The 25,288-nt window shown below is 39.7% G+C and overlaps 1 protein-coding gene and 1 long non-coding RNA gene across 2 annotated transcripts in view; both read left to right on the forward strand.

The window, feature by feature from the left end:
- The window catches only part of dbpa (D site albumin promoter binding protein a), a gene marked incomplete at its 5' end in the record, with an annotated part of 33,214 nt that extends 17,895 nt beyond the window's left edge, over window positions 1-15,319 (forward strand). Inside the window, 2 exon segments of the mRNA XM_024298866.1 lie at window positions 8,986-9,239; window positions 10,666-15,319. Coding sequence (XP_024154634.1) covers window positions 8,986-9,239; window positions 10,666-10,881 — 470 coding nt within the window.
- A 7,163-nt stretch (window positions 15,320-22,482) lies between these two features.
- On the forward strand, window positions 22,483-24,992 carry LOC118599408. The gene is made up of 3 exons (XR_004948742.1): window positions 22,483-24,225; window positions 24,294-24,359; window positions 24,445-24,992. It is a non-coding gene; the product is annotated as an uncharacterized LOC118599408 (long non-coding RNA).
- The last annotated feature ends 296 nt before the right edge of the window (window positions 24,993-25,288 follow it).

Genomic DNA, 25,288 nt, shown 5'->3' on the forward strand with positions numbered 1-25,288 from the left:
TTTTTTTCTAAGTCATACTCCTAAAAAAATTGTGAAAAATTGTTCTTGTACAGTCTTGGGATATATTGCGATACATATCATATTGTGAGCCGTGTATCGCGATATGTATTGTATCAACAGACTCTTGCCAATACACTCCCCTAGTAGCCAGTGTTTACTTGTTTGTCATAGAAGGTACGATCTAAATAAATAAATATACAAAATGCGTTAGGTGAAATCCAGGAAGTAGAATTACAGATGTTTTAAGGCGGTTAAATCACTTTTCTTGGTCAGACATGAAGATTTCCACACTTGTTTAAACTCTCAAAGTTCTAATACTTGTAGAAAAATAAGTTCATTATTAAAAGATGAAAGCAAAGATCTGATCGCGATCGAAGATTTATGTAAATTCAGTGAGCTGAACACATTCTACACTAAAAATAATCAACCAGAAAGATATAGTGAATGTACACTGTGGATCCAATGCATTGCATTCTTCTTTGTATATGGTTACATTTAAGTCCTTTCATTGTATCATCTCATTGTTTGACCTTTATCTACTGCATCTCTCATTGTATTTAACTTCTCTCTATATTGTTTACATATTCAAATTTTTTTCATCAAATCTCTTTAGAGCACTTTTCATAGAAGAGTAATGCAAAGTGCTTTTATAGACTTAAAACAATAGAAAATAAAATTATAAAACACACAGAATCTATCCCTCATTTAATGAAACATAAAATGACATATGGGGTAAACCGCAATATAAAAACTGATGTGGAAATAAACAATGACTTCTATCTGTTTGCTCATATAACTATTCACATTTATAGTACCTGACTCTATATAGCACCATAAACTCCTGTTTAGGGCTGCACGGTGGCGCAGTGGTTAGCGCTCTCGCCTCACAGCGAGAAGGCCCCGGTTCGACTCCCGGCTGGGACCTTTCTGTGTGGAGTATGCATGTTCTCCCCGTGCATGAGTGGGTTTTCACCGGAGACTCCGGCTTCCTCCCACCGTCCAAAAACACGCTTCATAGGTTGATTGGTGACTCTAAATTGCCCCTAGGTGTGGATGTGAGAGTGAATGTGTGTGTGATTGAGGCCCTGCGACAGACTGGCGACCTGTCCAGGGTGTACCCCGCCTTCGCCCTTCAGTAGCCGGGATAGGCTCCGGCGCCCCGCGACCCCGAAAGGGAAGAAGCGGTTAAGAAGATGGATGGATGGAACTCCTGTTTATGCATACTATTTTCTAAAATATGAACTTTTTATGTGACAAATACTTTGCTAAAAAGCACACCTGGTTGGATGCTAGCTGTATCCTATTGACTTTTTCTCTCAACAATCAAATCTAAAAGCATCACTTTGATGTGAACATTCAGCAGGTCTTGTGTTGTTTCATCACACACACTGCATTTTTATATTTCTCTCTTTACCTCTCGATCATTTCATCATTCTATGTCACATGTAAACAAAGGGGCCACTGGGGGACAACCTCAGCACTTCGCAGACGCCGTAAAGCGGCTGTGTGTGGTCATGTGACTTGCTCAGGAGCCCAGTCAGTGTGTCATAATCTGATCTGACCATTGGCAGAGGCTCAGCGCTGGTTTTTGGCATGGGGGGGCAGAGTGGCGGCATAATGCTGTGACATAACTCCCAGTCAGCGAGGCCGCGGCCCTGCTGGGGCGTGTCACCTGTGCGTGCGCGCCAGCGTGTGCAGGAGACTTTTTACCCCATTCATGTGAACATGCACGTGCCGCTCTTAGTCTTCTGTTCAGACCTGCCCATGAACACGTTTGTGTGTGTGAAAGTTGAGAAACAAACCAAGTCTCGCCGATTCTGTAAACACGTCTGCATCAGACTACACAAAACTCTTAAAATTATAACTGACTAAAAAATGTAAAGACTTTATTTTAATGTTAAAAAAATAAAAATATATGATATTTTATAATATATATATATGTACTATATATATATATATATGTACAAAACACATACATCAAAAGTATACAAAATATACAAACCTGTTTTTGTATTTTTTACCTTTGAAACCTGTAAAGTTGTTAAATCCGCATTAAATGTAATCATATTTAATCCAAAATGGCGAAATAATCTGGTAATCAAATTAAATTCTGCTTTATTTTTTGTCTCATTTGTTAAGCATTTTGGTTTTAGACTAAATATGTGAATTTGCTCCCGCTTAAAACCTGAAAGGAGACTACAAAAAGAGGGAACCTCATCTTCTCTGTTACATAACCCGGTTTCCATATCACGTTCCACGTCTGTGTTGTATTTCCAAACAAAGTGTGTGAATAAAAAAACAGCTGCTGGCAGAGTTTGTGGTTCATCTCCGTGCCAACCACCACAGAAACCGGCTTAGCGAGAAAGTGATCACAGCACCAATAGCTAGTGTCATGACTATGCTTTTACAAGTATTTTAAAGAACTGATGACAAGAGCACACACCCCTGATCGCAAATGATATGATGAAAGAACATTCTGTGGCCCCGCCCACTGCATGATGCATCAGCAGTCTTTTGAGCCGGGTAAACCTTTCACTTTCATCAACAGTCGCTAAAATACAATGTTGTGACTTCAAGTCCAGACACAAAACTCCATTGTTAATGTGAACTCTGACCTTTGAAAGAGCACCGCCGCGTGGCAAAATCTATGTTTTTCAAACTCATCTGGAAAGGTAACATTTACATTTGGTGTTTAATGAGCCCAACGTTGAAATAAACGCTATTAAACGTTATTAAAAACTTTAAAAATGTGCCATATTTTAACTTTTCATTTACACAGATGGACAAAAGTTTCTAACTACCTTCATTGAAGCTGTGTCACACTGTCGCCACGTATAATTTGCGCATATTGCATGGATGAAAAATGGTCATGTGTAAATATATAAGAAAAAAGTTGTAGTCTTTTACGTGACATTTTCACAGATGTATCACTAATGAACCAGATTAAAACCACAGAAGAAGTACAAACAAGCAATACAAGAACCAATAAAGTTGTGCTTCGTTGAATTTCTTCACTTCGACATTCAGATCACTGAGCAGAAATCACATCTCGTCAACGAGCCCTCGTGATGCTTTGTTTTGATTAAACAGTCAGATTTCCCTGGTCAGGAGTCGCATCCACATCTGCCGTACCCGACACCCTCCCACGATCCGCCTGCCACGCTTTGGACTCCGACAGACCCGAGAGTACTCGGTATAGACTGCTGGAGGGGTGAAAGAACAGTCAGTTTATAAACCTGTCACACGATAAGCAAATGAATGAACTGTACGTGATTATTCTACACATTCTCGATCACAACTCGTCATATATGGACATATTATTCAGGGCCCTCTCCACGTCACGTTTTGGGTGTCCCCAGCTCATCGTTTTTTGACGTTCTGGCTGTTCCCATTAAATCACGGGTCCCCAACCTTTGGGATGTGATACCGTTTCTGTGTACGTTACCGCCCCCAGTATACCATGTCCCAAAGGTTGGGGACCCGTGATTTAATGGTAACAGCCAGGTTAGGGTTAGGGTATGGTACCGCATCCTGGTACCAGTTCGCGTCCCGAGGGTTGGGGACCCCTGTTTAGTGTCTGTGGGCTAGTACCAAGAGACCCTCGGTCCAGTACTGGTTGGGATCCCTCTGATTTAATGGGAACAGCCAGCATATCAACAAACGATGAGTTGGGGTCATCCATCCAAATGTCAAAAAGTGACAGAAAAATACATCCATATATGATGAGTTGGGAGTAAGAATGTGTTGGATTATTGCTCCGTTTATATGCAATTTATAGTGAATTGTGCATCAATTACCTATGTGCGATATAAAAGCTATACATCAGTGGTCCAAGTCGATGAGACATACGTGGACATACAGTGCAATAAATAGTCATAGACAGCCAAATTTATGTTTGCATCTTGCAAAAATAATGCACAGTAACGCAAGATTTAGGGAACAATTCTGTATAAACTACGTGCAATACACATAAACTGCGTAATTTTCAACCGACCCAAAAATTTGAATTGCTCAAAACAGAATTCACGTAAAGACCCGTCGCCGAAATCCTCAACGGTCACTTACACACATCGACAAATGATGAACGTGACACCTATGAATTGTGTAAATCACGCATGCATCACGAAATAACGTAACTACATACGTGGAAAATGTGAAAATTGTACATAGTGGTCGTGTGATATGGCTTTTTGGCTACAACATGAATGAAAATGGTTGCTATGGACCAAAGAAATGTAAGAGTCTTTAATTTAAAAAAAAGTGACTTGTTAGAATGTTTGTGAAATTAAAAGAGTGCCAAACTGGAAGCACAGTGATGGAAAGTTACATATTATTTTTTTTATAGTTTTTATATATTCTGTGTAATTTACTCAAAATGAAGCAAAATCATGCTTTACCCTTTAACACCAGAGCTCCAGCTGGAACAACTTTTCACACAACTATTGGTTGATTTAAATTTAAAGTGTGCTAAAACTAAATAAAAAAATATATTTTTTTCCTAATTTATCTTGTATTTAATTATATTTTCAACATCTATTTTCATCATATGTTACCAATTTATAAAATAAAACCATACATAAGCAGCTAACTCTAAAATAAGAGTGGATTTCTGTCTATAGATCACCAAAACACCTCACATGTTCCACGCCGTACCTGTTCTTTTCACTTTCCTGTGCATTTTCCACCTGAACACATCAGATGCTAGCTAGCTACCTTCCGTTTGTTGTGTAGGTGCATCAGGGGGGGCTATAGTTAGCACCAACGTTAGATTAGTCAAAAGGAAGAGTTGCTCACCTGACTCCTAATCCTCAAGCTGTCTATTTTCAGCGGCTGTGGGCGTCTCAGCCCACGACAGCTGATATCTCTCCACATGACTGGGTAAACACTGGAGCGCGATACGAGCTCCAGAGAGGGAAAACAAATTCATACCAACAAAAATATTGAGAATCTTTCAAAAAAGACAACAAATAAAACTCAGGGTTCACGACTTAAAGGCCTTCGAGCTAATTTGATGTTTCTGTTGCTGTTTTTAATGGAAATACATACATTTTGGTAATCAGAAAGCAATATTTTAAGATAAGATAATGGTGGTTTCAAACCCAAATACATGGAAACCAGGGGTATTCGTGACCATAACTATAAAATGTAACATTTACAACAGTGGGTCGCAACATTTTTCTAAGTTAAGATAAGCATAAGATAAATAATTGTTGGATGCCACCAACATTAATATCAGAGCTATTTCAGTTCCTAAACAAATAAATTTTGTAATACAGAGTTTTTTTGTTGTTTTTTTCTAATCGCTCACATGAGTCCAGAAGGACAGGACACAGGTGTGAAGCTACACACACACATGACACGCGTTCAAGAACACGCTGAACCTGGGATTTTGAGTCGTGAAGCTTATGGTGTTCACACAGGACTCCCATTACCTGATGCTAACGCATGAACTCACAGTTTGAAGAGGCTTTGTGCGAATCTTGCTCCAGGCTTTTTCTTTCACAGCTTTATAGAGCTATGTCAGATAAACTGCTGTAATTAATTTCTCCGTCTTGATTGATTTTATGACAGTTGGCACTTCTGTGTTATGAAAAAGACACCATCCACACGATGCTATCAAATCTGAGTTTGATTGGTCAAAGTTCAAGTGGTTTAACTTTCAGTGCTCATTTATTGGCCTCGTGTGTTGTTCGTACAGCCTGAAAACCAACTTAAAACTAGCATTCCGATGTGTGAATGCAAGAGTTTTGAATCTCATGTGTGGTTTTATACAGACTTCTAATGGGAAGCGGTCGCTCAAACACGTATTTCCGAGCCTGGTGTGAACACAGCATTAAGGGACATTTACACCGAATGAGATTCGCACGGCGGAGTCGGCCAGTTTCAATGTTAAGTCAAGGGCACAGACGCGATTTTAGGCAACCTGAAGTCCCGTGCTGATTTCAGCAGCTTACGGCGAATGAGGGGCGAACCACGTTTGAAGGGAATTCACCTTTAGATCCATCCTCAGATTTGGTAATTTTTTTGGCTGCTGCTGCTCTTGCTAGCCTCTGGTGGCAAACAAACACAAAACTAAGACCACAAAACATTTAGGGTGTATTCTGACTTGGCACATTTTCTCTGATTAAAGTAAACCAGAGTTTTTTTCCCCCGATAAGATGGAAATAAGTTTCACTCAGAATATGCGAAAAACAGTTCCTGGCCTGTTTTCGGACCCATCTTTTGAGGTGGTCTCGGTTCGTTTCCAATCGGACTCAGCTTTGGTTCGCTCTGAAATTCCTCTGTCTGAATACTGTCCATACGGGGACTGGAGCCCCTAAACTAAAACAACTACCGTAGCCGATCATTAGCTGACAAACGTGGAGCAGCAATGCAACAGCAGATCATTGAAATGTGGTTGGATGAATTCCGACTCATAAAAACAACTTCTAAGACAATCTATATGTCATAAACACTCACAACCGCATCAAAGCTGCAGTAAAAAGTGTTGTACCTGGCTTTCATACAGATGTTCAAAATTGGTCAGAAAAATAAAAATATGAATAAGTGAACAATCCTGGCAAGGATTTGCAGACCGCAGCATCATGGAACCCCCATTTTTCTCTTTTTGTTTTGACCCGCCCCCGTAACAGCTGGCCAATGACTGAAGAGATCTTTAGACACATGGTTTAGTTTACCATCAAACCAAACCATAGTCTGCTGCACTGTAGTCTGAATACAGACCAAACGTAAGGTTTGAGCCTTGATCTGGAACAAATTAGTCGAACAATTCATTTTCCTAGTCTGAATACACTCTTGGTGTATTTTGAGAAGTTCTGAATCCCACATAAATTTTAATGTGGCTCTTTTCTGTCTGTGACCCTCCATCTGTAGTTGACATAAATAGAAAAAACCCTAAACAATATTATTTTCTAAAAATTGTTTGATTGTTTAACATAGGAGCTAATGATAAAATCAAACCAGCCCCCTAGTGGTCATTTGATTTACCGGAAAATTCAGGTTTTATTTTCATAAGCAGAAGGTGGGTGAGACAAAAGCGTGGTTGAACTTCAATGATTATTTTTACACCGACTGAGCAGGTTTGTCCCCCGACTGTGGGAAAAGATGGAGAAGGAAGCCCAACAGACGTGAATAAACAGAAAACACTTCCTCCAAACGCTTTCCCTCTTAAGCAGGAAATGAAGCCAGGCCAACGCGCGCCGAACGGCTGTTTACCCCGCAGCAGCAGCAGCCAGAGAGTCGTTCTTGGAGTCGTTTCAACTTTAAGCCCAAAAAGGCTGTTATCAGGACGAGGCTTTGGGCAGACTTAACCAGGATCAGGGCCGTCCAGCTGCCAACAGCCGCTCCTCCGATGGCGAGGCAGATGGACTCGATGCATAGATGGATAAAGGCGGGAGCATATGGTGAATAACTGTGAGCCGTGATTAATGTGTGCAGAAACATGCACCACTCATACAGACAAAGGATTAAAGTCGTAATTACAGTCAAACAGCAGCTTTGATCAGGTAGTTACCGAAGTTTCAAATGATAAATGAGAAAGGAACTTCATCATTATCACTGAGGGTGGTTCTGCTTTCCTCTCATTTTAGTTTCTTTTCTTAAGTTTTCCTTTCATGTTCGACTCATTTTGTATTTTACTTGGTAACAGATTGCGTGTTACTCCAGATTGCTCTTCTTCATTCGTCTGCCTCCTCTTTGCCACATTTAAGTGTGTGAAGGATATTCCACAGTATTTCTTAAAAAAGAAATAATCGTTTTGGTTTTGGATCTGTCCCGTCACTCTCCTGCAGCTCCCTTTCTTCCATCAGGTCTGTTTGTCTTTCTGACAGCAGAGGTGACATCAGCCAACGACACCAACGTGTGACGGCGGAGACAAAACAGAATTTGTTCAGCAAACACCGTCCATGTGATGTTTGTTTACGGCGCCCTGGACCGCAGCAGAGACACACCGAGTCAGCTGTGGCCTCAGCTCAGACGCCACACCCCCCCCTGCCCGCCTGCCTGTCACACGGTTCCTCCGCTGTCTCCGAGCCTGTGGAGGTCTGCTCCTACTTGAGCGGCCGCTGTTCCTAATAAGATGAGTGACAGCTCTCAGCAGCGGGCGAGCGGCGCATCAGTTCGCGGCGTGCTGTTCAGGTTCACAAAGGCAGACCTGATTGCTGCCGACGTTTTTGGATCCCCCACAGTCGACTCCTTTCCTTCCTCGCTCGTTTCCCGTAGAGTCGATAACAAGTGGAACGTTTGCATGAATCTGTGTATTTTGTTATAGATTTTTCCACTACAGCTTTGGCTGGTATTGGTCAGCAGCTTTGGATCTATTTATAATCTGTGGCTGTGAGCCTCCAGCTCTGAAATGTCTCAATCTGAAACGCTGCCACAATTATCCCTGACGTGATGATGGCTCAGTAGGAGGACAGAAAACGTCTATTCAGGTATCAGAAATGGGGGAAAAAGAAACGTCATGAAGAGCAGCGCCCAGATAACACTTGGTTTCACGCTTTATGTGGAAGACATAACCGCATACTGGGATGCAGGAAGCAATCCGGCTTTCCTCAAGTTTTTAATTTCCTGGAATGTAAATCTAAAAAGCATCACCACCCCATTATCTTTTCATATAAATGTGTTGCTGTCACATCAAGCCTTTCAAAGGGTTAAAGCCATTTTTCCCTCCTGATGGAGATCCTGATCTCTGCTGATTCTGGCTCAACACCCACCCCTGGTGGTGGGGTTGCGTCACTGCATCTTCTGCAGCAAAATCTAAACAAAATAAAAACATCTTAAAATAAATACATGTAACTTGTTTGTAAGTATTGTCTTTTTTTCTTGAATCAGAATCTATGAAGGTTTCATACTGAATTTCAGGACTTCTGCATTTGCTTGTTCTGCAGTTAAGATCAATTTTGTTTAAAAATATGTTTGAAACACTAAATTAATAAACGATAAAACTATGAACTCAACAAATTATGCTTCTTTTGTGTCTTCTAGGTGGACAGGCTGTGCCTCAGGACCCATCGCCACCTTCTACCTGCCCTCCGGGCCCTCCCGGGCCACCAGCTGCCGTCAATGGCAACAGCGACATCATGGTGAACTTTGACCCCGACCCTGCGGACCTGGCCCTGTCCAGCGTGCCAGGGCAGGAGGCGTTCGACCCACGGCGGCATCGGTTCAGCGACGAGGAGCTGAAACCTCAGCCCATGATCAAGAAGGCTCGCAAGATGCTGGTTCCTGATGAGCAGAAGGTACTACATCTCCCACAATCCACTTCTGTTCTCTTTTTTGCTAACCCCTTCAGCAATTTTTCTTTTACTTTTGAGGAAACAAAGATATTTAAAAAATCCCCTTTTAAACATTAAATTTTTATAAACTTTAAGAATATAAATCAATCAGTTAGGCATTTAGTTGGAGGCTCTGAAGGTCCTGGCCTCATACGAATTCTTTTAAAGAGGTTCTGAAGATGCTTCACACTCAACTCATTGCTGAATGGGAAAATCTGTGATCAATGGTTCGTGCTGTCACAGTTCAGTGCGGAGCAGCTGCAGCTCCTGAGGCGTTTGTAATTTATGGAGAGACGGAAGTGCTCACCTGCAGTCCTTGTTGCTCCCATAAATCACTTGAATGAGTCTTCAGAGAAATGATGTGTGACCAACGTTAAAGATGGGGTTCATCTCCTTAAAGGTTGTATCACACGTTGTGCATATTTCACGGATAGTCGTACATGAATATACATGGAAAAAGTGAGAAAAGTTGTGGTCTGTTTGGTGAAATATATATATATATATATATATATATATATATATATATATATATACACATATGCATATATGTGTTTATAAAGAGTTTTAGCAACAAAAATAGTTAATAGACAATAAAAAATATATATTTTTTACATGTCTACTCAAGGATTTATCTTAACAGATTTTAATGATAAATTTTTCCCGTCTCCTAATATTTTATTGGAAACTGTATCTGGCTCTAAACACGTGTGAACTTTTGTTTAGCTCTTTATGATCAGCAGCATATAAAGTACATTCTGAGATGTCAGAGTTAATGTCCGGGACCAAATGCAGCCTCACATTAATGTTTAATAAGCACCTAAAAAATGTATTTGAATCAAGGCCACACATGAAAGTTTCATTTGAATTTATTGCACTTCAAAGATTTTACAGTAGGTGGCACACATCTTTAAAACAAGGAGTTCCCTTACCTGTTTTACTCCAGTGCTTTGGCTTCAGTGTTGATGTTCTTTGAATTATCGAAAATCTTCAACTTTTTACGTAATTGACATAATTACTACAAATAGTACGCCATTTACTTTTCACAACACATTTGCTACAAAAAAAAATGCTAACGTAGATATTAAGTGAGAAAATATAGGTTTTGATATTCTGCTGTGCAGTTTTAAATATGAATAAATAATATTCATATAACTAATATAATTGACAAGTGCTAAAGCAGAGACGTTAGCATTTTTAGCGTTCAGATCAGACCACAATACTTTCAGTGTTGTGTAGTTCCTCAGCTGTTTTTGCTCCTTTTCTTTTGCTACCATCCTTTCTTTCATCACAACTGACCCCTCTCATCCCGCTCTCTCCCCTGTGACTTCTCTTCTTTTCCCCCCTCACCTTCATCCCCACACACCCCAACACGCCACGCGGCCGCCGATAGGACGAGAAGTACTGGAGCCGGCGTGTGAAGAACAACGAGGCGGCCAAGCGCTCGCGGGACGCCAGGAGGCTGAAGGAGAACCAGATTTCGGTGCGGGCCGCCTTCCTGGAGCGGGAGAACGCCGCCCTTCGCCAGGAGGTGGCCGACATGAGGAAAGAGCTGGGCCGCTGCCGAAACATCATCAACAAGTACGAGAGCCGCCACGGAGACTTGTAGAGGAGTCGGAAGAGAAGGAAAGAGGAGAGGAGAAAAGGGTACAAGGCAATCTGACAACAGCAGCACTTTAGATGAAGTGAGGGGGAGGGGCTGACGTAGATCTGCAGTCTGTGACACCGGCACATGTTCTGGAGTGACCGCCGTGACAGGAGAGCAAAGCGTTTTACCCAGAATGACTTTCTCTGCACACGCCACTTTGCCAAATCCACGACGAACTGAACCATCACCTCAGCGGCTCCTGTCACCTGCGGCGCTGCGCTCACTCCTGGTGCCACGTGGCAAATTTGCAGGTAGTGCATTCCAGTCGCTGCTCCAGCCAGTTCCAACAGGTGTCCAACTCAAACCAGTGAATCTCACGTTTCTTTTTCTTTTTTGCTTCGGGCGTGGACACAAACCAGAAGAGGTCAAACGGAGATCTTTTCTATAGATATAATAGAAATATGTGTATATTTTTGAACTTGGCAGGAAGGTAAGGCTTATAAAGGGGGAGGAAATGGTGGAAGCGGAGGGCTTTTGTCCAGAGGAGATTTTGACAAAGGATTATTGTATATTTTTCTATAAACAGATATTCAGGAGGAGTTTTGGAGATCATCTTTTTGTATATTTTCTATATGGGGGTGGGGAGGGGATGTTTGCTGGACAGTCACAGTGACACGCTTTTTTCCTCTTCGCTGTTTAGTCAACAAACAAACAAACAAACAATCTATTTTTAATGGTTGGTCCGAGGCAGAGTTAGAACACAGAATGTATCACGCTTGAATCAGGTATTTTTGCAACTCGAGCCAAGGCGAGGTATCTTAGTAACCATAGTAACCACTGGTGTCTGTGTCAAGATCAATAGCAGGAAGTAAATTGTATAGTTTGCGGATATTATTATGGCATGAGCCCTCGGAATTATGTCGAGCCATATTATTATTTTAATATTATCATTATCGATTGACTTTCTTTTTTTTTAAAACAACATTTTAACAATTAGGAAAAAAATTGCCCAAACACAAGGCCACTTTAAATATATTGTATATCCAGGTTTTACTATCTGACCTTTTCAGATGGTTACATTTTGCATCACTGCTGTGTTTCTTACGTGAAAGTTGTCAAACATTTTTTTTGCACAGCTCCAAATTTGCCAAAACGGCGGCTTTAACGCTTAGCAGAGACACCCTGATGACTTTGTTCAATCTGCACAAAACTTTTTCAGAGTTGTGGCCTTTTTAATTTTTTTTTTTTTTAAAGCTGAAAGCAATGACACATCACACGCTCTGCTCATGTTCTTCACATGGCAAAAATGTAAAAAGTGTTGCCAAGGACAGGAGTAGCTAAATTTGTGAAGGTAAGGAGGCACGGAAACTTGATTCTAGTGGCTTTTGTGAAGGCTCCCCTTGAGAATCAAAATCCACTTTCCACCACCACAAGCTGAAGCAGAGGTGTGGCTCAATCAACACTGCCAGCTATGTTTGTTTATTTAGTGGTGAATCGTTTTTTTAAAATCTGATGTATATTACGTTTTATTTTTTAAAAGAGAAAGTAGGAGATGAAAAACAGGAAGCAATTAGCCATCTAAACAGCTGGATCTGAGCAAATGCTGGTGGGAGTTTGATCGAAAAAAAATGTACTTGGGTGAACGCTCGCATTTACGCTCCTCCGTCCCATCCAGGAGGGTCTGACGCCCGCTGGTTCTTTGGTGGTGGGTGGGCCGCCGCCCCCTCCCGATGGCGCAGAGACTGAAACATTCAGCATGCAGACACAAACTTGCACAGTCCTTTCTGATTCTAACCCCTATTATTGTCGTAGATGTTGTTTTTGGACTTCTATGGTGCTGATCTGATCCTTCACCTGACACAAACAGACAAAAGACACACACATCACAAACACACAGTACTGCCTATAACCCTACTTTGTATTTTATTCCTTTTTTTTTGTTGATTCTTTTCCTTTTTTCGCATTGTGTACTGATAAATCACACACAACCACATGTCTGTTATACTTCTCCTTTAAACTTTACCTAAAGAAAAATGCACCCTACTGCTACTGTACCATACAACTGTACTATTGAATTTTGAAGTATTCTCTCACTAGATATATATGTGTATACGATATATGCTTGAATTATGTGATTATAGTTGTATCATAAATAATTGAATATATTGCAGAAAATCCAGTGGAATAACTTTGTCAGTTTTCTCTCAGGTCTTTTTCTCTGAGATAATAAATATGCATAATAATAATAAAAATAATAATAAAAACACACTTAAAAAATCTATCTACAATCTAGTACCAGAATTTTTTTATTTGTTTTGTTCTAATTTTGTGTAGTTTCTGTTCAATTTGGAACATTTTTTTTATTTACTAACCCTTCTACCATGTTCCTCTGTTTGCTAGCTCCCCTCCAACCACTAATAATTATGGTCGACTGTCAACCTTTGCATTTTGAAAATCCAACTTAAAACCCCATAAAAAAAGTTGTACAAACAGCAAACCTTATTTAGATTTAAATTCATAATGAAAAACCTCTTTAGGAAACTGAAAAAACAAAAGTAAACACCAAAATGAGCTAATGAGGTGAATTCTACCACAAAGCACAGACGTTTTCATTTATGGTGGCACTTTTTAGTCATTTAAAATCAGTTTAGCTTAATCAAAGTGGGCTAATCTTTCTTAAAAATGTGTGCACTGCTTGTGGTTACATTTCCGAAAGCCATTAGCTCATTCATCTTCAAGCTAACGCTAATTAACATCAATATGTTGTAAGCTAATGTTCCTGCTAACGCGATACTTTGGTTATGTCCAAATTCCCTCACTACTTAGTACTTGGTGCACTATTTAGGGGGTTCACCATTTTTTGGAGGGTGTCTGATTCTTCAATTACAAAATCCAGTGCCCCAGAACTTTCCCAGAATTCTCTGCAAAAAACTTGTGTTTGATGCTTAGCATTGATGCTCACTACTCTAGGGCTATATCTGAATTCCCTCCCTACTCCCTAACTACTAAAAGCTACATAGTGTGGGATTATCTAGTGCCCATGATTTTAAAAGCAATAGCTTACAACTTTTTTTTTCTTAAACAGCAAATATGACGTCACAGATTTCATGAAGTGAAAGCCTAATCAATACGAGCTTTCTACAATGATTATTTATTAATCCACCTTGTTCTGATGCAAAAAAGGTTGTAAATGTATTTTTTAAAAATACATTTATAAACTTTTATTTTCGCAAAAGTTGTTCAAACGCAATGCATTGTGGTCTACTTCTTCCAATCCAGTGAGCATTGATGAAGACTAGTTTTTCGCAAAGAATTCTGGGAAGTTTCTAGGGCACTCAGTTTTGTAAGTGTAGGTTCTGACAGTACTAAAAAAAATGGTGAACACACTATAAAGTGCTCTATGTAGTAAGTAGTGAAGGAATTCGGACATAGTCCAGATTAGCAAAAATAGACCACAATGCATTGCGTTTTAACAATTTTATAATAAAAAAAAAATGTCGATACATCTTTTTTTTTAGAAATCATCCCAGTTTTTATCACCAGAACACAATAAATCATCTTCATGTTGATATTTATTAGGTTTTCACTTCAGCAAATGAGTTTACATCATATTTACTGTTTTGCTGTGTACCGTTGGCAGTGCTAGCAATAAAAACAAAACAAAAAAAGGTTTAAATGCAAAGATTTACAGGCCAAGTTTTGGTGATGGCTAAGTCAATGGGGGAGGGCTTCAATGGATAATCCTAAAGTTTTATTTATAGATGCTAAATGCACACCTTTTTGGTTTCCATTTGAAGACTTTTATTTTTCTTGCATCCCGATCTCTCCTTCAGTTGATTTCCGTGCATTTTTTCCTCAGGGGAAGTTGAATTCTTTCAAACTTAAATGTGTTTTACACCAAAAATGAACTTTTACTAGATTTCATCAAGTCTTTGACCTTCTACTTCTTCTTCGTGCTTTTCTCCCAAAACAGAAGTTTTGAACTTAAAATCACTGTAACATAGAAGCTTTTATGCATTTTGATTGAATGACAAAGTTTTTTCTTCTGATATCTGTAATTTGGAAATTTCCTCACAAATGTTTCAGAAACTTTTTGACAGTGCTATTTTTCTATGTAATTGTGTTGTTGAGCATCTTTTTCCTGGGAGGGGGGCATTTGAGGCCCGCTCTTTATGTGGTGGCAGTGACCGTTCGCTGCTGTACAGTCAAACGCCACTGCGGGTCATTTTGACCGCGGTAACACTAACATTATTGTACACAGCCTTGTTAATTCTTCTTCTTGGATTTTGTGGACGCAGCTAACTTCTCATTGTTGTGAATGAACTTCAATCTCCATGAACACCACTCTACCAGGATTCCCCTCCAGTATTTGTGTACTGTCCACAGGGATGATGGTATATGTGGTCTATTTTTGTCCCCCCTCCCCCATCCAATAAAGACTAATCCTTATTCACTGAAATATGTTTGTCTCGCTGCATGGTGTGAGATGCATTCCTTATTAAAAAAAAACAAAAAAAAAAACAGGTGGGATAGAAAAAAAAATCCAAAAGAAAAACACATATTTTGCTTAAATCAGCTGTTACAGTATTTTTTGTGTTTTTATTTTTTTCATTTATTTATGAAGCCTCAATTCACATCAAAGTTTGACTCACATCAATCAACCAATTAATCAAATGGTTTATTTAAAGCAATCAGGTCATAATACATGACATAACATATCACTTAATGAATCCCAAGTAGATCGCTTGAAAGGGAGTGGAAGGAAGCGAACTTATATAATCCCACCCATATTAGAATTAAATGTACAGGGAGAGGGGAAAAAGAAAAACAAATAGTAGCCTGTTTAGTAGCTAATACAGTGCACTAAACATTGTCCACATTGTCCAAATCATTGACCATTTGAGAATTGGACTGAGTGACTCCTCCCCCCTGACGTTCAAAACAGGAAGTAGCCACTGGATCCAAGAAGCCAAAATCCCATAGACTTCTATTGAGAAATAAAAGCTATTAGTGTAAGTTATCAAAGTTATACATTGACCAATCAGATCCCTCAATAAAATAATGTGGTCTCATGTTGATTATTTGATTGGCAGATTCTCCTGAGCCCTTTTCATTAACTGTATAGATGGAACTGGACAGCCTCTGGATCCAGCGGCATTTTCCTGTGATTCGGACATAACCATGTGACGAAAGTTATTGGTCTTAGTCGGTCTGAGTCAGCGGTTTTTATTGAAACTAATGTCACCAATCAGGAGTAAGCTTGTTGGAAGTCTACACCCCTTTAAATTGAAAGCAGCACGGGAGAATCTGTCAATCAAACGATCAAAGTAGAGGAGCCAGCGGAGGTCACATGCTTATACTCACGCTACAGCAAAAATATTGTAAAAAAAAAAATAAAAAAGTTACTATTAGCAAGAAGATGTTAAGAAAACTTTGGACAAATAAAGTATTCGGCTTCTTGAACCCAGCAGGTACTTCCCACTCTGTCCAGTTCTCTATATACAGTCAATGGCCAGCCTTCAAGTAGTAGGGGGGTAGACTTCCAACAAGCTCACGGCTGATTGGCTAGAGTGGTTGTCATAGAAATGTTCTGTCAGACTTACTTTGACCAATCACTGCATACTGATGGCTTCTGGCTCCAGTATAGCTAAGTCCATAAAATATGGCGACTGAATTGACTACATTTGGTAGGACCTGAATGTAAGACAATTTATCAGAGGACTGGAGGCAGATAAAATGGTGGATGGTTAGTCGGAAACGGAAGTAGCCAAAAATCATTAACCGGCAGCAAAAATTCCACAAGATTTCAGAGTTGTAGCCAGATTTGGATAGAAACACCTCATTTATTCAAGGTTTAAAGCTTAAAATGCAAAAAAAAAAAAAAATGATTTTCAGCCGCCGTCTTTTTCACTCATTTTTTAGGGAGACATCTCATTCATTTGGTCCAAATTTTATATACAATCAATGGTTTCTAGCGATCTCTTGTAACTAACATATGCAGTAGGGGACTGTGGACAGAATTGACTCTTGCTAACAGTAAAAACAAAAATCTTTACGAAGCAGCCCGAGAAAGGGACACATGCCTTGACTGCATGGAGATCCAGAGAAGAGAGGGACACAAAAAGAGTGACTAAAATGTATGAACACATGGAATTCTTCCCTTATAACACACACGTTGGGGCTTAGTTCAACCACACCACCTGCAGGACTTCACGTTTTACTGGTGCAGCCGTGCTCACATGGCACGCGTGTCTGCGAGTGGGAGTTTTGCGTCATGTATGTGGTGGTTTGTTTCAGCTGTTGGGCAACACTGCTGTCTCCAGCGCCCTCTCCTCATCACACAGCATCACACAGTGTACCATCTGTCCACTCTGTACCAACACGCTCATCTCTTATAAACATTTATTGTTAGAGTACATTTTTTTTCGATAATATGAGATGTCCAAATTGTTTCTTTTACATTTTAATTGTTACTTTTGTTTATCTCGTCCATAACTCACACTCTTCACCCAAAAAAAACAATCCTTATCATGTTTTTTTTGGTCTGTCTTCTCTGATTTGCTTTTATATTTTTAATTTTATAATTTGAGTCTATTCTCGTTCTTAAATGTTTGCATATATTCGCATCATTTCTTTATTTGTTATCATTAATGAACATTTTTCCACCTTAGTCATTTACTTTTTTCATATTTCTTTTCATCTACTTTTTGTACATTTCTTTTATGTTTCTTATCCTTTTTAATTCTATTAATATTTCCTTATATTTTAGCATCTTTGACTTTTTATGACTTTCTGTTTGTCACCTACATATTTTTTTGGTTTTCTTGACCCAAAAATGACACAAAGAGAATTTTAATTAAATGTAGTAAATAAAAACAATGTTAGATCACAGAAAATATACTGAAGACAAGAATACATCATAAAAACTAAGGTTAAACAGGTGAAAAATTATCCGTAAAGTAATGTGGTGAGTAAAGTAGTTTAAGAAAAGTTACTAGATTCAGAATACTTTCAACAGTGGGTGGCAGCAGATTGCCAGGAAGCTGAGACGGAGCTGTCTAAAACTGGGAGATAAAATGTGAAAATATTCTGTTTCTCGTGATGTGATGATCTGTGAAATACATTAGATTAGAGGGGAACCCTCCATCAGCCTGTATGTTGCACCAGCAGATTCCAACAAGCTGTCAATAACAGACGGATCACCATGGAGTTCACAAACACACAGGCGTTACGGCTTGAATTCATGATTCTGATTATTTTAAGCTCATTGGGACATAAATCTGATTTGCTTTGGACTCAGAAAAGTATGAGGCCAGATCAGTCTCATAATTCATAAATGAAAAGTGACTGTATGACTCCCCAGCCACATGCACACACCATCCTTCCGATAGTGTAGGTTTCTTTTTGAAACAGTCAGAAAATGTAATCGGCAGAACGCTGATGAGGAAATGGGGAGCTCTGACGTGACTGTTTCCAGCCTGCTGCATTGCTGAAGCCGAGAGCTCGGAGGGAAAGGTTCCACACTGATGAGAGCGACTCCCCGAGCACAGCTGGAGACGGATTAACGTGGCTCACCGCTCTGTAAGACTCTACCTTTTCTCCACGTGGGATTATAAGATTATGTGAAGAAAAAAATAGTCTGCAATAGTGAAAGACTGGTCATTTTCTTGTTCTGACTTTGGTTAGTTTGAAAGTTCGAGTCTGGAGCAGATTAGGAGCCGTTCCAGGTGGATGTGTTTCAGATCTTAGATTAAAATCAAAGCTTTTGTCTCTAAAAACTGGGGGATTAATAACACTTTAATTGGCTTGACTGGGAAAAGATTTGCTCAGCTCGGCTGATGCATCACCGGTTTGATGCAGGAGGAAACCACAGATGCTCCAACAGCCTGTTCCTGAAATGAATGTGCACACCAGAGATGAGAAGAAGCTGGATTGCTCTGGTTTGGTTCTCCCAAGTTGTCAATATTTGATAAATGATGTATACTTATACGCTTTTCTACATTCGTTTGAGACCCAAAGTGCTTTTACAGTCACAGTCCCATTCGTCCAGATCCACATACTCACAGACCAATGGCTGCCGAACTGGTACCAGTGTATAGGAGTGATGTGGAGTTTAGTGTCTTGTCCTTCGACATGTGAGGTTAATCATTTTACATTACAGCCGCCTTCTTAGAAGATAGCCCAAAAAAGTCACGGCGGAGTTCTACCATCTCTGTTGTTTGGTAAGTTTCTGTTGTTATATCTTCATGTATAGGATTTATTTATAAGAAATGAGGAAGACTAACACACATACTAATGTTGAAGGACAATGAATAACAAAATGACCATTCCCTCAAGAAATGTGTTTTTGTCAGAACATTTACCCAACTTAGCAAGTTAAGCCTTAAGAAATCAAGACTTAGTTTCTTCTAGGCGTTTCTATCTAACCTTCACAAGTTCAAGTGGAGTGCAGATCCATTTCACAGTTCTCAACCTCCACAGGCCCCTCCCACCTCCATACCCACCAATAGCAGCTCACATGATACTGAGGTCTGTTTCTAGTCCTCCCCCAGGGTAGACTGGGACCCCTGACGACTTCAACAACTAAAATAAGTATAAGGCCAAATCAGAATTCTTCCCCAACCCCTACTGCTTCTCCCTACCCCTATATTTAGTCCTCCAAACGGAGAGCTATGGAGAAAATAGTGTCCCCAAATTCGTACGACATTCACACTCGATGATGTCATTAATAAAGACTAGCCATCTATGCTAGCATGAGGCTTCAGACAACCCTACCCCTCCCTAAACAATTGGAGGGAGAAGCCGTAGGGGTAAGAGACGACTTCGTATTTGGCCTAAAAGTGGCATTGAAAAGATGTCCACCTTAAACTGCAGCCTCCCGTTACTCAGAGGTCTCGGAAAAATCAATAACATTCAGGAAAAAAGATGTTTGGGAACAAGATGTCAAAAATGACACCCTGACATTAAATACTACGTCACAGCTCCCATCAAGGTCAATGACCAGAACTTACATTCACAGAAAGCTTTACTTACTTAGATATGAAGGGTTTTGATATTAAATGAAGACCTTTTCATACCTCTATATTATGGTACGTGAAGGTTTTTTTTTTTTTATATTTTTATGTTATGTTACACTATTATACCTTGTTATTATTAAAATGATGAATGCATTGTTACATTAACCCACAAGAAGCCCCAGACCAGTTGAAACCAGCCAGCTCCCATGACCTAATCAGGTCTTTTCCACTGAAAAACAAAGCTATAAATTAGCTTGCTGGCAGGACCAGGAACATGGACACTGACCACTCAAGATGTAGGCTTTGTGAGGACCACCATTTAAGGTATTAGAGACAGGGGTTCTTCCCTCCTGCAAGACAAAGCCACACAAGACCCACCTGGGGCATTTATTTTTGGACTCCATTTTATAGGTTTTTGTGGAGATCCAGAGTACGCTGATCCAACTTTTTATTAAAAAGAATACATTTCAACTGGATTTTTTCCTCATCAACAAACACGCCAGAGGTTAGTGGGGGCTTCCTCACAGGTAGAATCATCACATCAGGTGGTGGAAGAAAGAACAACATACAGAACAGGATTAACAAAACAAAGATTACATTCATCTGCATGATCAATGTTTGGAAATGATTACAATATAACACCAAGACCAAACTCAAACTCAGCAGCCGTGTTCTGTCAGTATTACTGTATGTGCTGGAGAATGACTCAGCAAGATTCGACAAAACTCTCCAACTCCCACAACATGCGTTTGAGGAGGATTGAGAGCTTTCTGTCCCCAAAAGGTCTCCAACAAAGATCTATCGTCAACTATTGACATGTCAACAATTATCTTCAAAAGACGCTGCAGATTGGACGTGTACTAAAGAGGGAAGAAAGCAAGATCTTAAAGACGGCCCTACCCTGAACACCAGGGGGAAATGGAAAAAGAGGACGACCAAAGATCACCTGTGCCAAACCGGACACACCTGGGGAACCATCTACACAATGGAAAAATGTCATTGCTACCCTAAACGTCTCAAGGTGTAAAGGTAAGAAGAAGAAGAAATATTGATTGGACATCCCTTTATTAATAAAACAACTACTTTTTTGTGTTGTCCACAATTATTTGTGCATGTTTTTAGCATAGCTAATTTGTGTATTATGTTGTCTATCTTCATGTATTTGTAGTTTTAGCTGAGTACTGACATAATCCAGGGTTGAATCGTCTGCATAGCTGCAGGACAAGTTGGACTGAATCTTGCAAACTTCTTCCCTCTGAACCTCTCTTGTTTCATGTTTGTCGATTTAAGCGGGGTCAAGAAGAGGAGCATAAGAAAAAGTGATGGGAGGGATTTTTTTTTTTAATGGGAACTTGGACACACCTCAGTCCTGGCAGTTGCAGCAGATGTTCCCCCCTCTGCATCCACATGACATTTAATCTCTTTGGTCCTCAGCATCTTTTCCGATATGTTTTTCACGTTGCCAATGATGCAGATTAGTTGATGATGTTTTTCAGTTCTCTTTACCAGTTTTCTTTTGGATGGCAAAAAAAAAAAAAAAAAACAACAATTTCCTTGCCAAGAAAATGCTGATTAGAATTCCAATTGTGAGCTCTGCGTTTGTCAGCGTCTTGGCAGGAGGTGACTCTGTCTGACTGCCAATCCCACCCGTCCAATATCTACACATGTTTCTTCCCCGCTAGGATTACGTTGCATATCCCAGTTCCTCTTGGACAGGTTGCTAGTCCATTAAATAGACAGAGCCTGGAAATTTAAAAAACATAAGGAAAAGAGCTCAGGAGCTGTTAGAACACTGGAATTGTTGGGATACTTTATAGCAGGTAGATTTCTAGAACTCAGCACAAAAATTTGAAGTACTTTGTGGAAGTCTGGGTCATGTTTTTGAGTAATTTCAAACACCGGATGATCACTCATTAGAGGTTTCAATTTGTGTTGCAAAAACATCTAAATGTATTCTACTTTTTGACACATTTCCTTTAGGTTAAAATGTACTGTTTTTAAATAAAGTCAGTGATAGAAATGTGAGGTACTGCTAAACCCTTAACTCTAGTGTTTACGTTCTTTCAACAACTAAAACTCTTCAACCGCTTCGTTGAATTTTCATTGTATTGCAAAGCAACACTTTACGATAGTGAGGTGTTCACACAATCCACTTACCTCAACTGATTCTGTCATGAAGAGGAGCGTTTTTACACCAATAAACAACACTTTACATTATTAATGTGTTGCACATCGGTGCAAAGCGTCAGAATCAACATATTATCAATGGAAGAGTTATGGTATGTCAGAGTATGTTTTTTAGGTGTCACCAAAACATCTCCTGTGGATAAGAGCTAAGAAGGCTCCTTGATGTGAAGAAATATTTGATGTACCTAAATATATATTTTCAAATTAAGTTTCAATTGGGGCGGCCGTGGTGTAGCGGTAGGGCGGTCGACTCCTGATCAGAAGTGAGTGGGTTCAACTCCCGCCTTGCCCCTTCATGTGTTGAAGTGTCCTTGGGCAAGACACTGAACCCCAAATTGGCTCTGGTGGGAGGTTGGCGCCAGTGTTCGGCAGTGGAGCCACCACCAGTGCGTGAATGGGTGAATGGGTGAATGGGTGAATGGGTCTGTGACTGTGAAGCGCTTTGGGCCCTCGAAGGAGGGTAGAAAGCGCTATACAAGTATACGCCATTCAATTAAAATATTTTTGAGGGGCTGATATCAATACCCTTCTATTGCACACTGAATTAAGAGATTCATACTTTCATGAACCCATTATTGCATTTCTCCCATCTGTCAAGAGACACTCCCTCTGGTGCTCCGCCCATTCTGACATACCGGGATTCGTCATTGGTTCACCTCCAGAAGGTATTTGTAGCCTCACTTCCTGTTGCCTGTCTTTGATTGACTAGAGTCTATACTTCATACACACTGGGCATGAGTGGCTCGATCAGGAATGTTCATCTTGAGGATGCTGACCTGACTCCGCCTGCATTCAGAGTTTATAGAAAGGTCACACATAATAAGAATGATGGAGACAGCAGAATAAAAGAGTGAAGAGCAGGAAGACGGAGGATGAAGAGGTGCTCTCTGGTTGGCTTAAACACCAGTTAGAAGCAGATGTTCCTCACTCTCACAATGCTCCACCATATTTGCAGTCAGAACTTCAGTCTTTCATCCAAACATGAAGAAATGTTATAGAGCAGCATCCATAGTATGTTACTCCCTCCCCCACATTCAGTTTTAATTATAGCAGTAAATCATTCTTATAATGACTTCTGTTTGCACTGTTTCCACGGTGAAGTGCTTGATTGAAGAGAAGAAAGTGTTTGTTCTGTTTGTAATGAAGCTGACTCTCAGCTTGTGTCTTTTCTCTGGTAGGAGCACAAGTGTTCTGGCAGATTTTCCCTCATAATTACAATAAATGGTCTGCACTTAAAAGGCACCCTCTCCGTCTTTTTTTTTTATTATTACTATTATTGCCACCTTTTACAAGTTCTTCCTAATGGGTTTTTTGAAATCCCCTCACTCCCACGCCTCATGCAGTCAAGCATGTGCATTCATCAGGCAGTGACTTAAATAAGTCCTACACAACCAATCCAACACAGACGTCTGCAAGGAAATACGTTTGTACTTGTTTTTCATTAAAGTTTTTAACTTAAATATGATATCTTACTATTTAGATATGGGGATATAGTGCAGTAGAGTCTCGGTATGGTGCTTAAATCATGGCCAAAGAATAAGAAAACACATATTTATGAAGCACTCTTGAATTATTTGGATTTATTCTGGTTTTGGGTTAATTTCAGAAAATATTTTTCTTTCCAAATCATGATTTGATTCAGCTCAAAATGTCTTAAATATAAGTTTTTTCCCCTTTACTTCTTTCTGACTTTAAATAACCTCTCAATCAGAGCTATTTTAGTCTTTACAATCAAACGTATGGACTGAAGAAATATTAAGGAAAAGGATGCAGTAAACATCCATCAAACGCTGGTCAGTTTGTCTGTAGAAGTTAATGTATACAAAAAAAAAAAAAACCCAGAAGATTTTAAAAATGGAAACAAAAACCAACACACATGTTAAAAATGTTGCAGCTGAGGATTTAGATAAGAGAAAAAAAACACCAAACAGAATGTTTATGTAACCGGGAGTTGTGACATGGAGGGCACTAGGACCCAGAAAATGGCCTCACACTAGGTGTGTAGTTTGTTATTGATGGGGGACGCTATTTAGTGATCCAATCTGCAGCCGTGCTCACTTTAAACGCCGCTGTCGTCCAGCTTGTGTCAGGCCAATCAAGCACACGTGGAGCTCCCTCGAGATTCTGGCCGTGCGTTGAAACGTCGGGTTCAAAACGTAAGGTGCGATATACTTGCCAGTAATCCAAAATCCTGTTTAGCATAGCATTTTAAGGATTATTTTGCCTCAGGTGTGTTTGTGCTGTTGCAAGCCCCCACCCGCCAGACAGGGTGGCGGGTGGAACGCGGAAGTGAACGTGAGCAGTTTTTAATTCTTTTAACACAATTTTAGCATTTTATTTTTAATTAACAACTTCGTTTTAATGTAAATTGTGTTTTTAGAAATTTTTGGCGTGATTAAGGCCTACTGCCTGGAACTTTTATGGGAGGAAAGTCATGACTTGCTGTAAGTGTTTTCACTGTAGGCTCTCCCTTATGTTTTGATGTGCTTTTTTTATTTAAATATGCACTGTATCTGTTTCCAGGATGAATTGGTTGTGCTTTTAATCTGCCACTATTTTATACCGCTACATTTTTATTTTTATTGTATTTGATTGTGCCACTTTTATTAGTTTTAAATCATTTTATACCCGGGCCTTTCAGCACCAGTTTTACAAAGCAGCGGTTTTACATGTAATCCCTCAAGCTGTTCTTAAGTGTGTTGTTTTTACTTGCAGTCTGCCCCTTTTTATTTGTTGTGATTTGTTTTATTTGGGCCGGTTGCATTGGCCTAAGCCTCAAAATGTCCGCCTGGACTTTTCTGCTAATTTTGACTCTGAAAGGGTCAAAGAATGTCCTACAAATGTGTGCTTTTGCCCCTTTTTCCAGAAGACATTGAATTTTCAATATAAATAATCATTTTACATTTTTTTTTTATTAAATAATAGTGTTAGACCAATTTAAAAAGTAAAAAAACACAAAATCGAAATGTGATTTTTAGATTTTTTAGTGAGAAAAACATTGCAAATGTACATGATGAACAGATTTTGTTTGTTAAAAGATTAATTTTATTCAATGTCAAGCAATTTACAACAACATATTTGTATATTTCCCTCTAAATGTGCAAAAAAAACAGTGCATAAAATGCCAAATATCTACAGGCGATTTTGGTCACATAGTGGAGATCTGTCCTCTTTGGCTCCTCAAAGGTCTTGGTGATGCTGCCAGTGACAGTCACAAGTCCCAA

Source organism: Oryzias melastigma, linkage group LG11 (assembly GCF_002922805.2).
Source record: "Oryzias melastigma strain HK-1 linkage group LG11, ASM292280v2, whole genome shotgun sequence".
In the NCBI taxonomy this organism is placed as follows: Eukaryota; Metazoa; Chordata; class Actinopteri; order Beloniformes; family Adrianichthyidae; genus Oryzias; species Oryzias melastigma.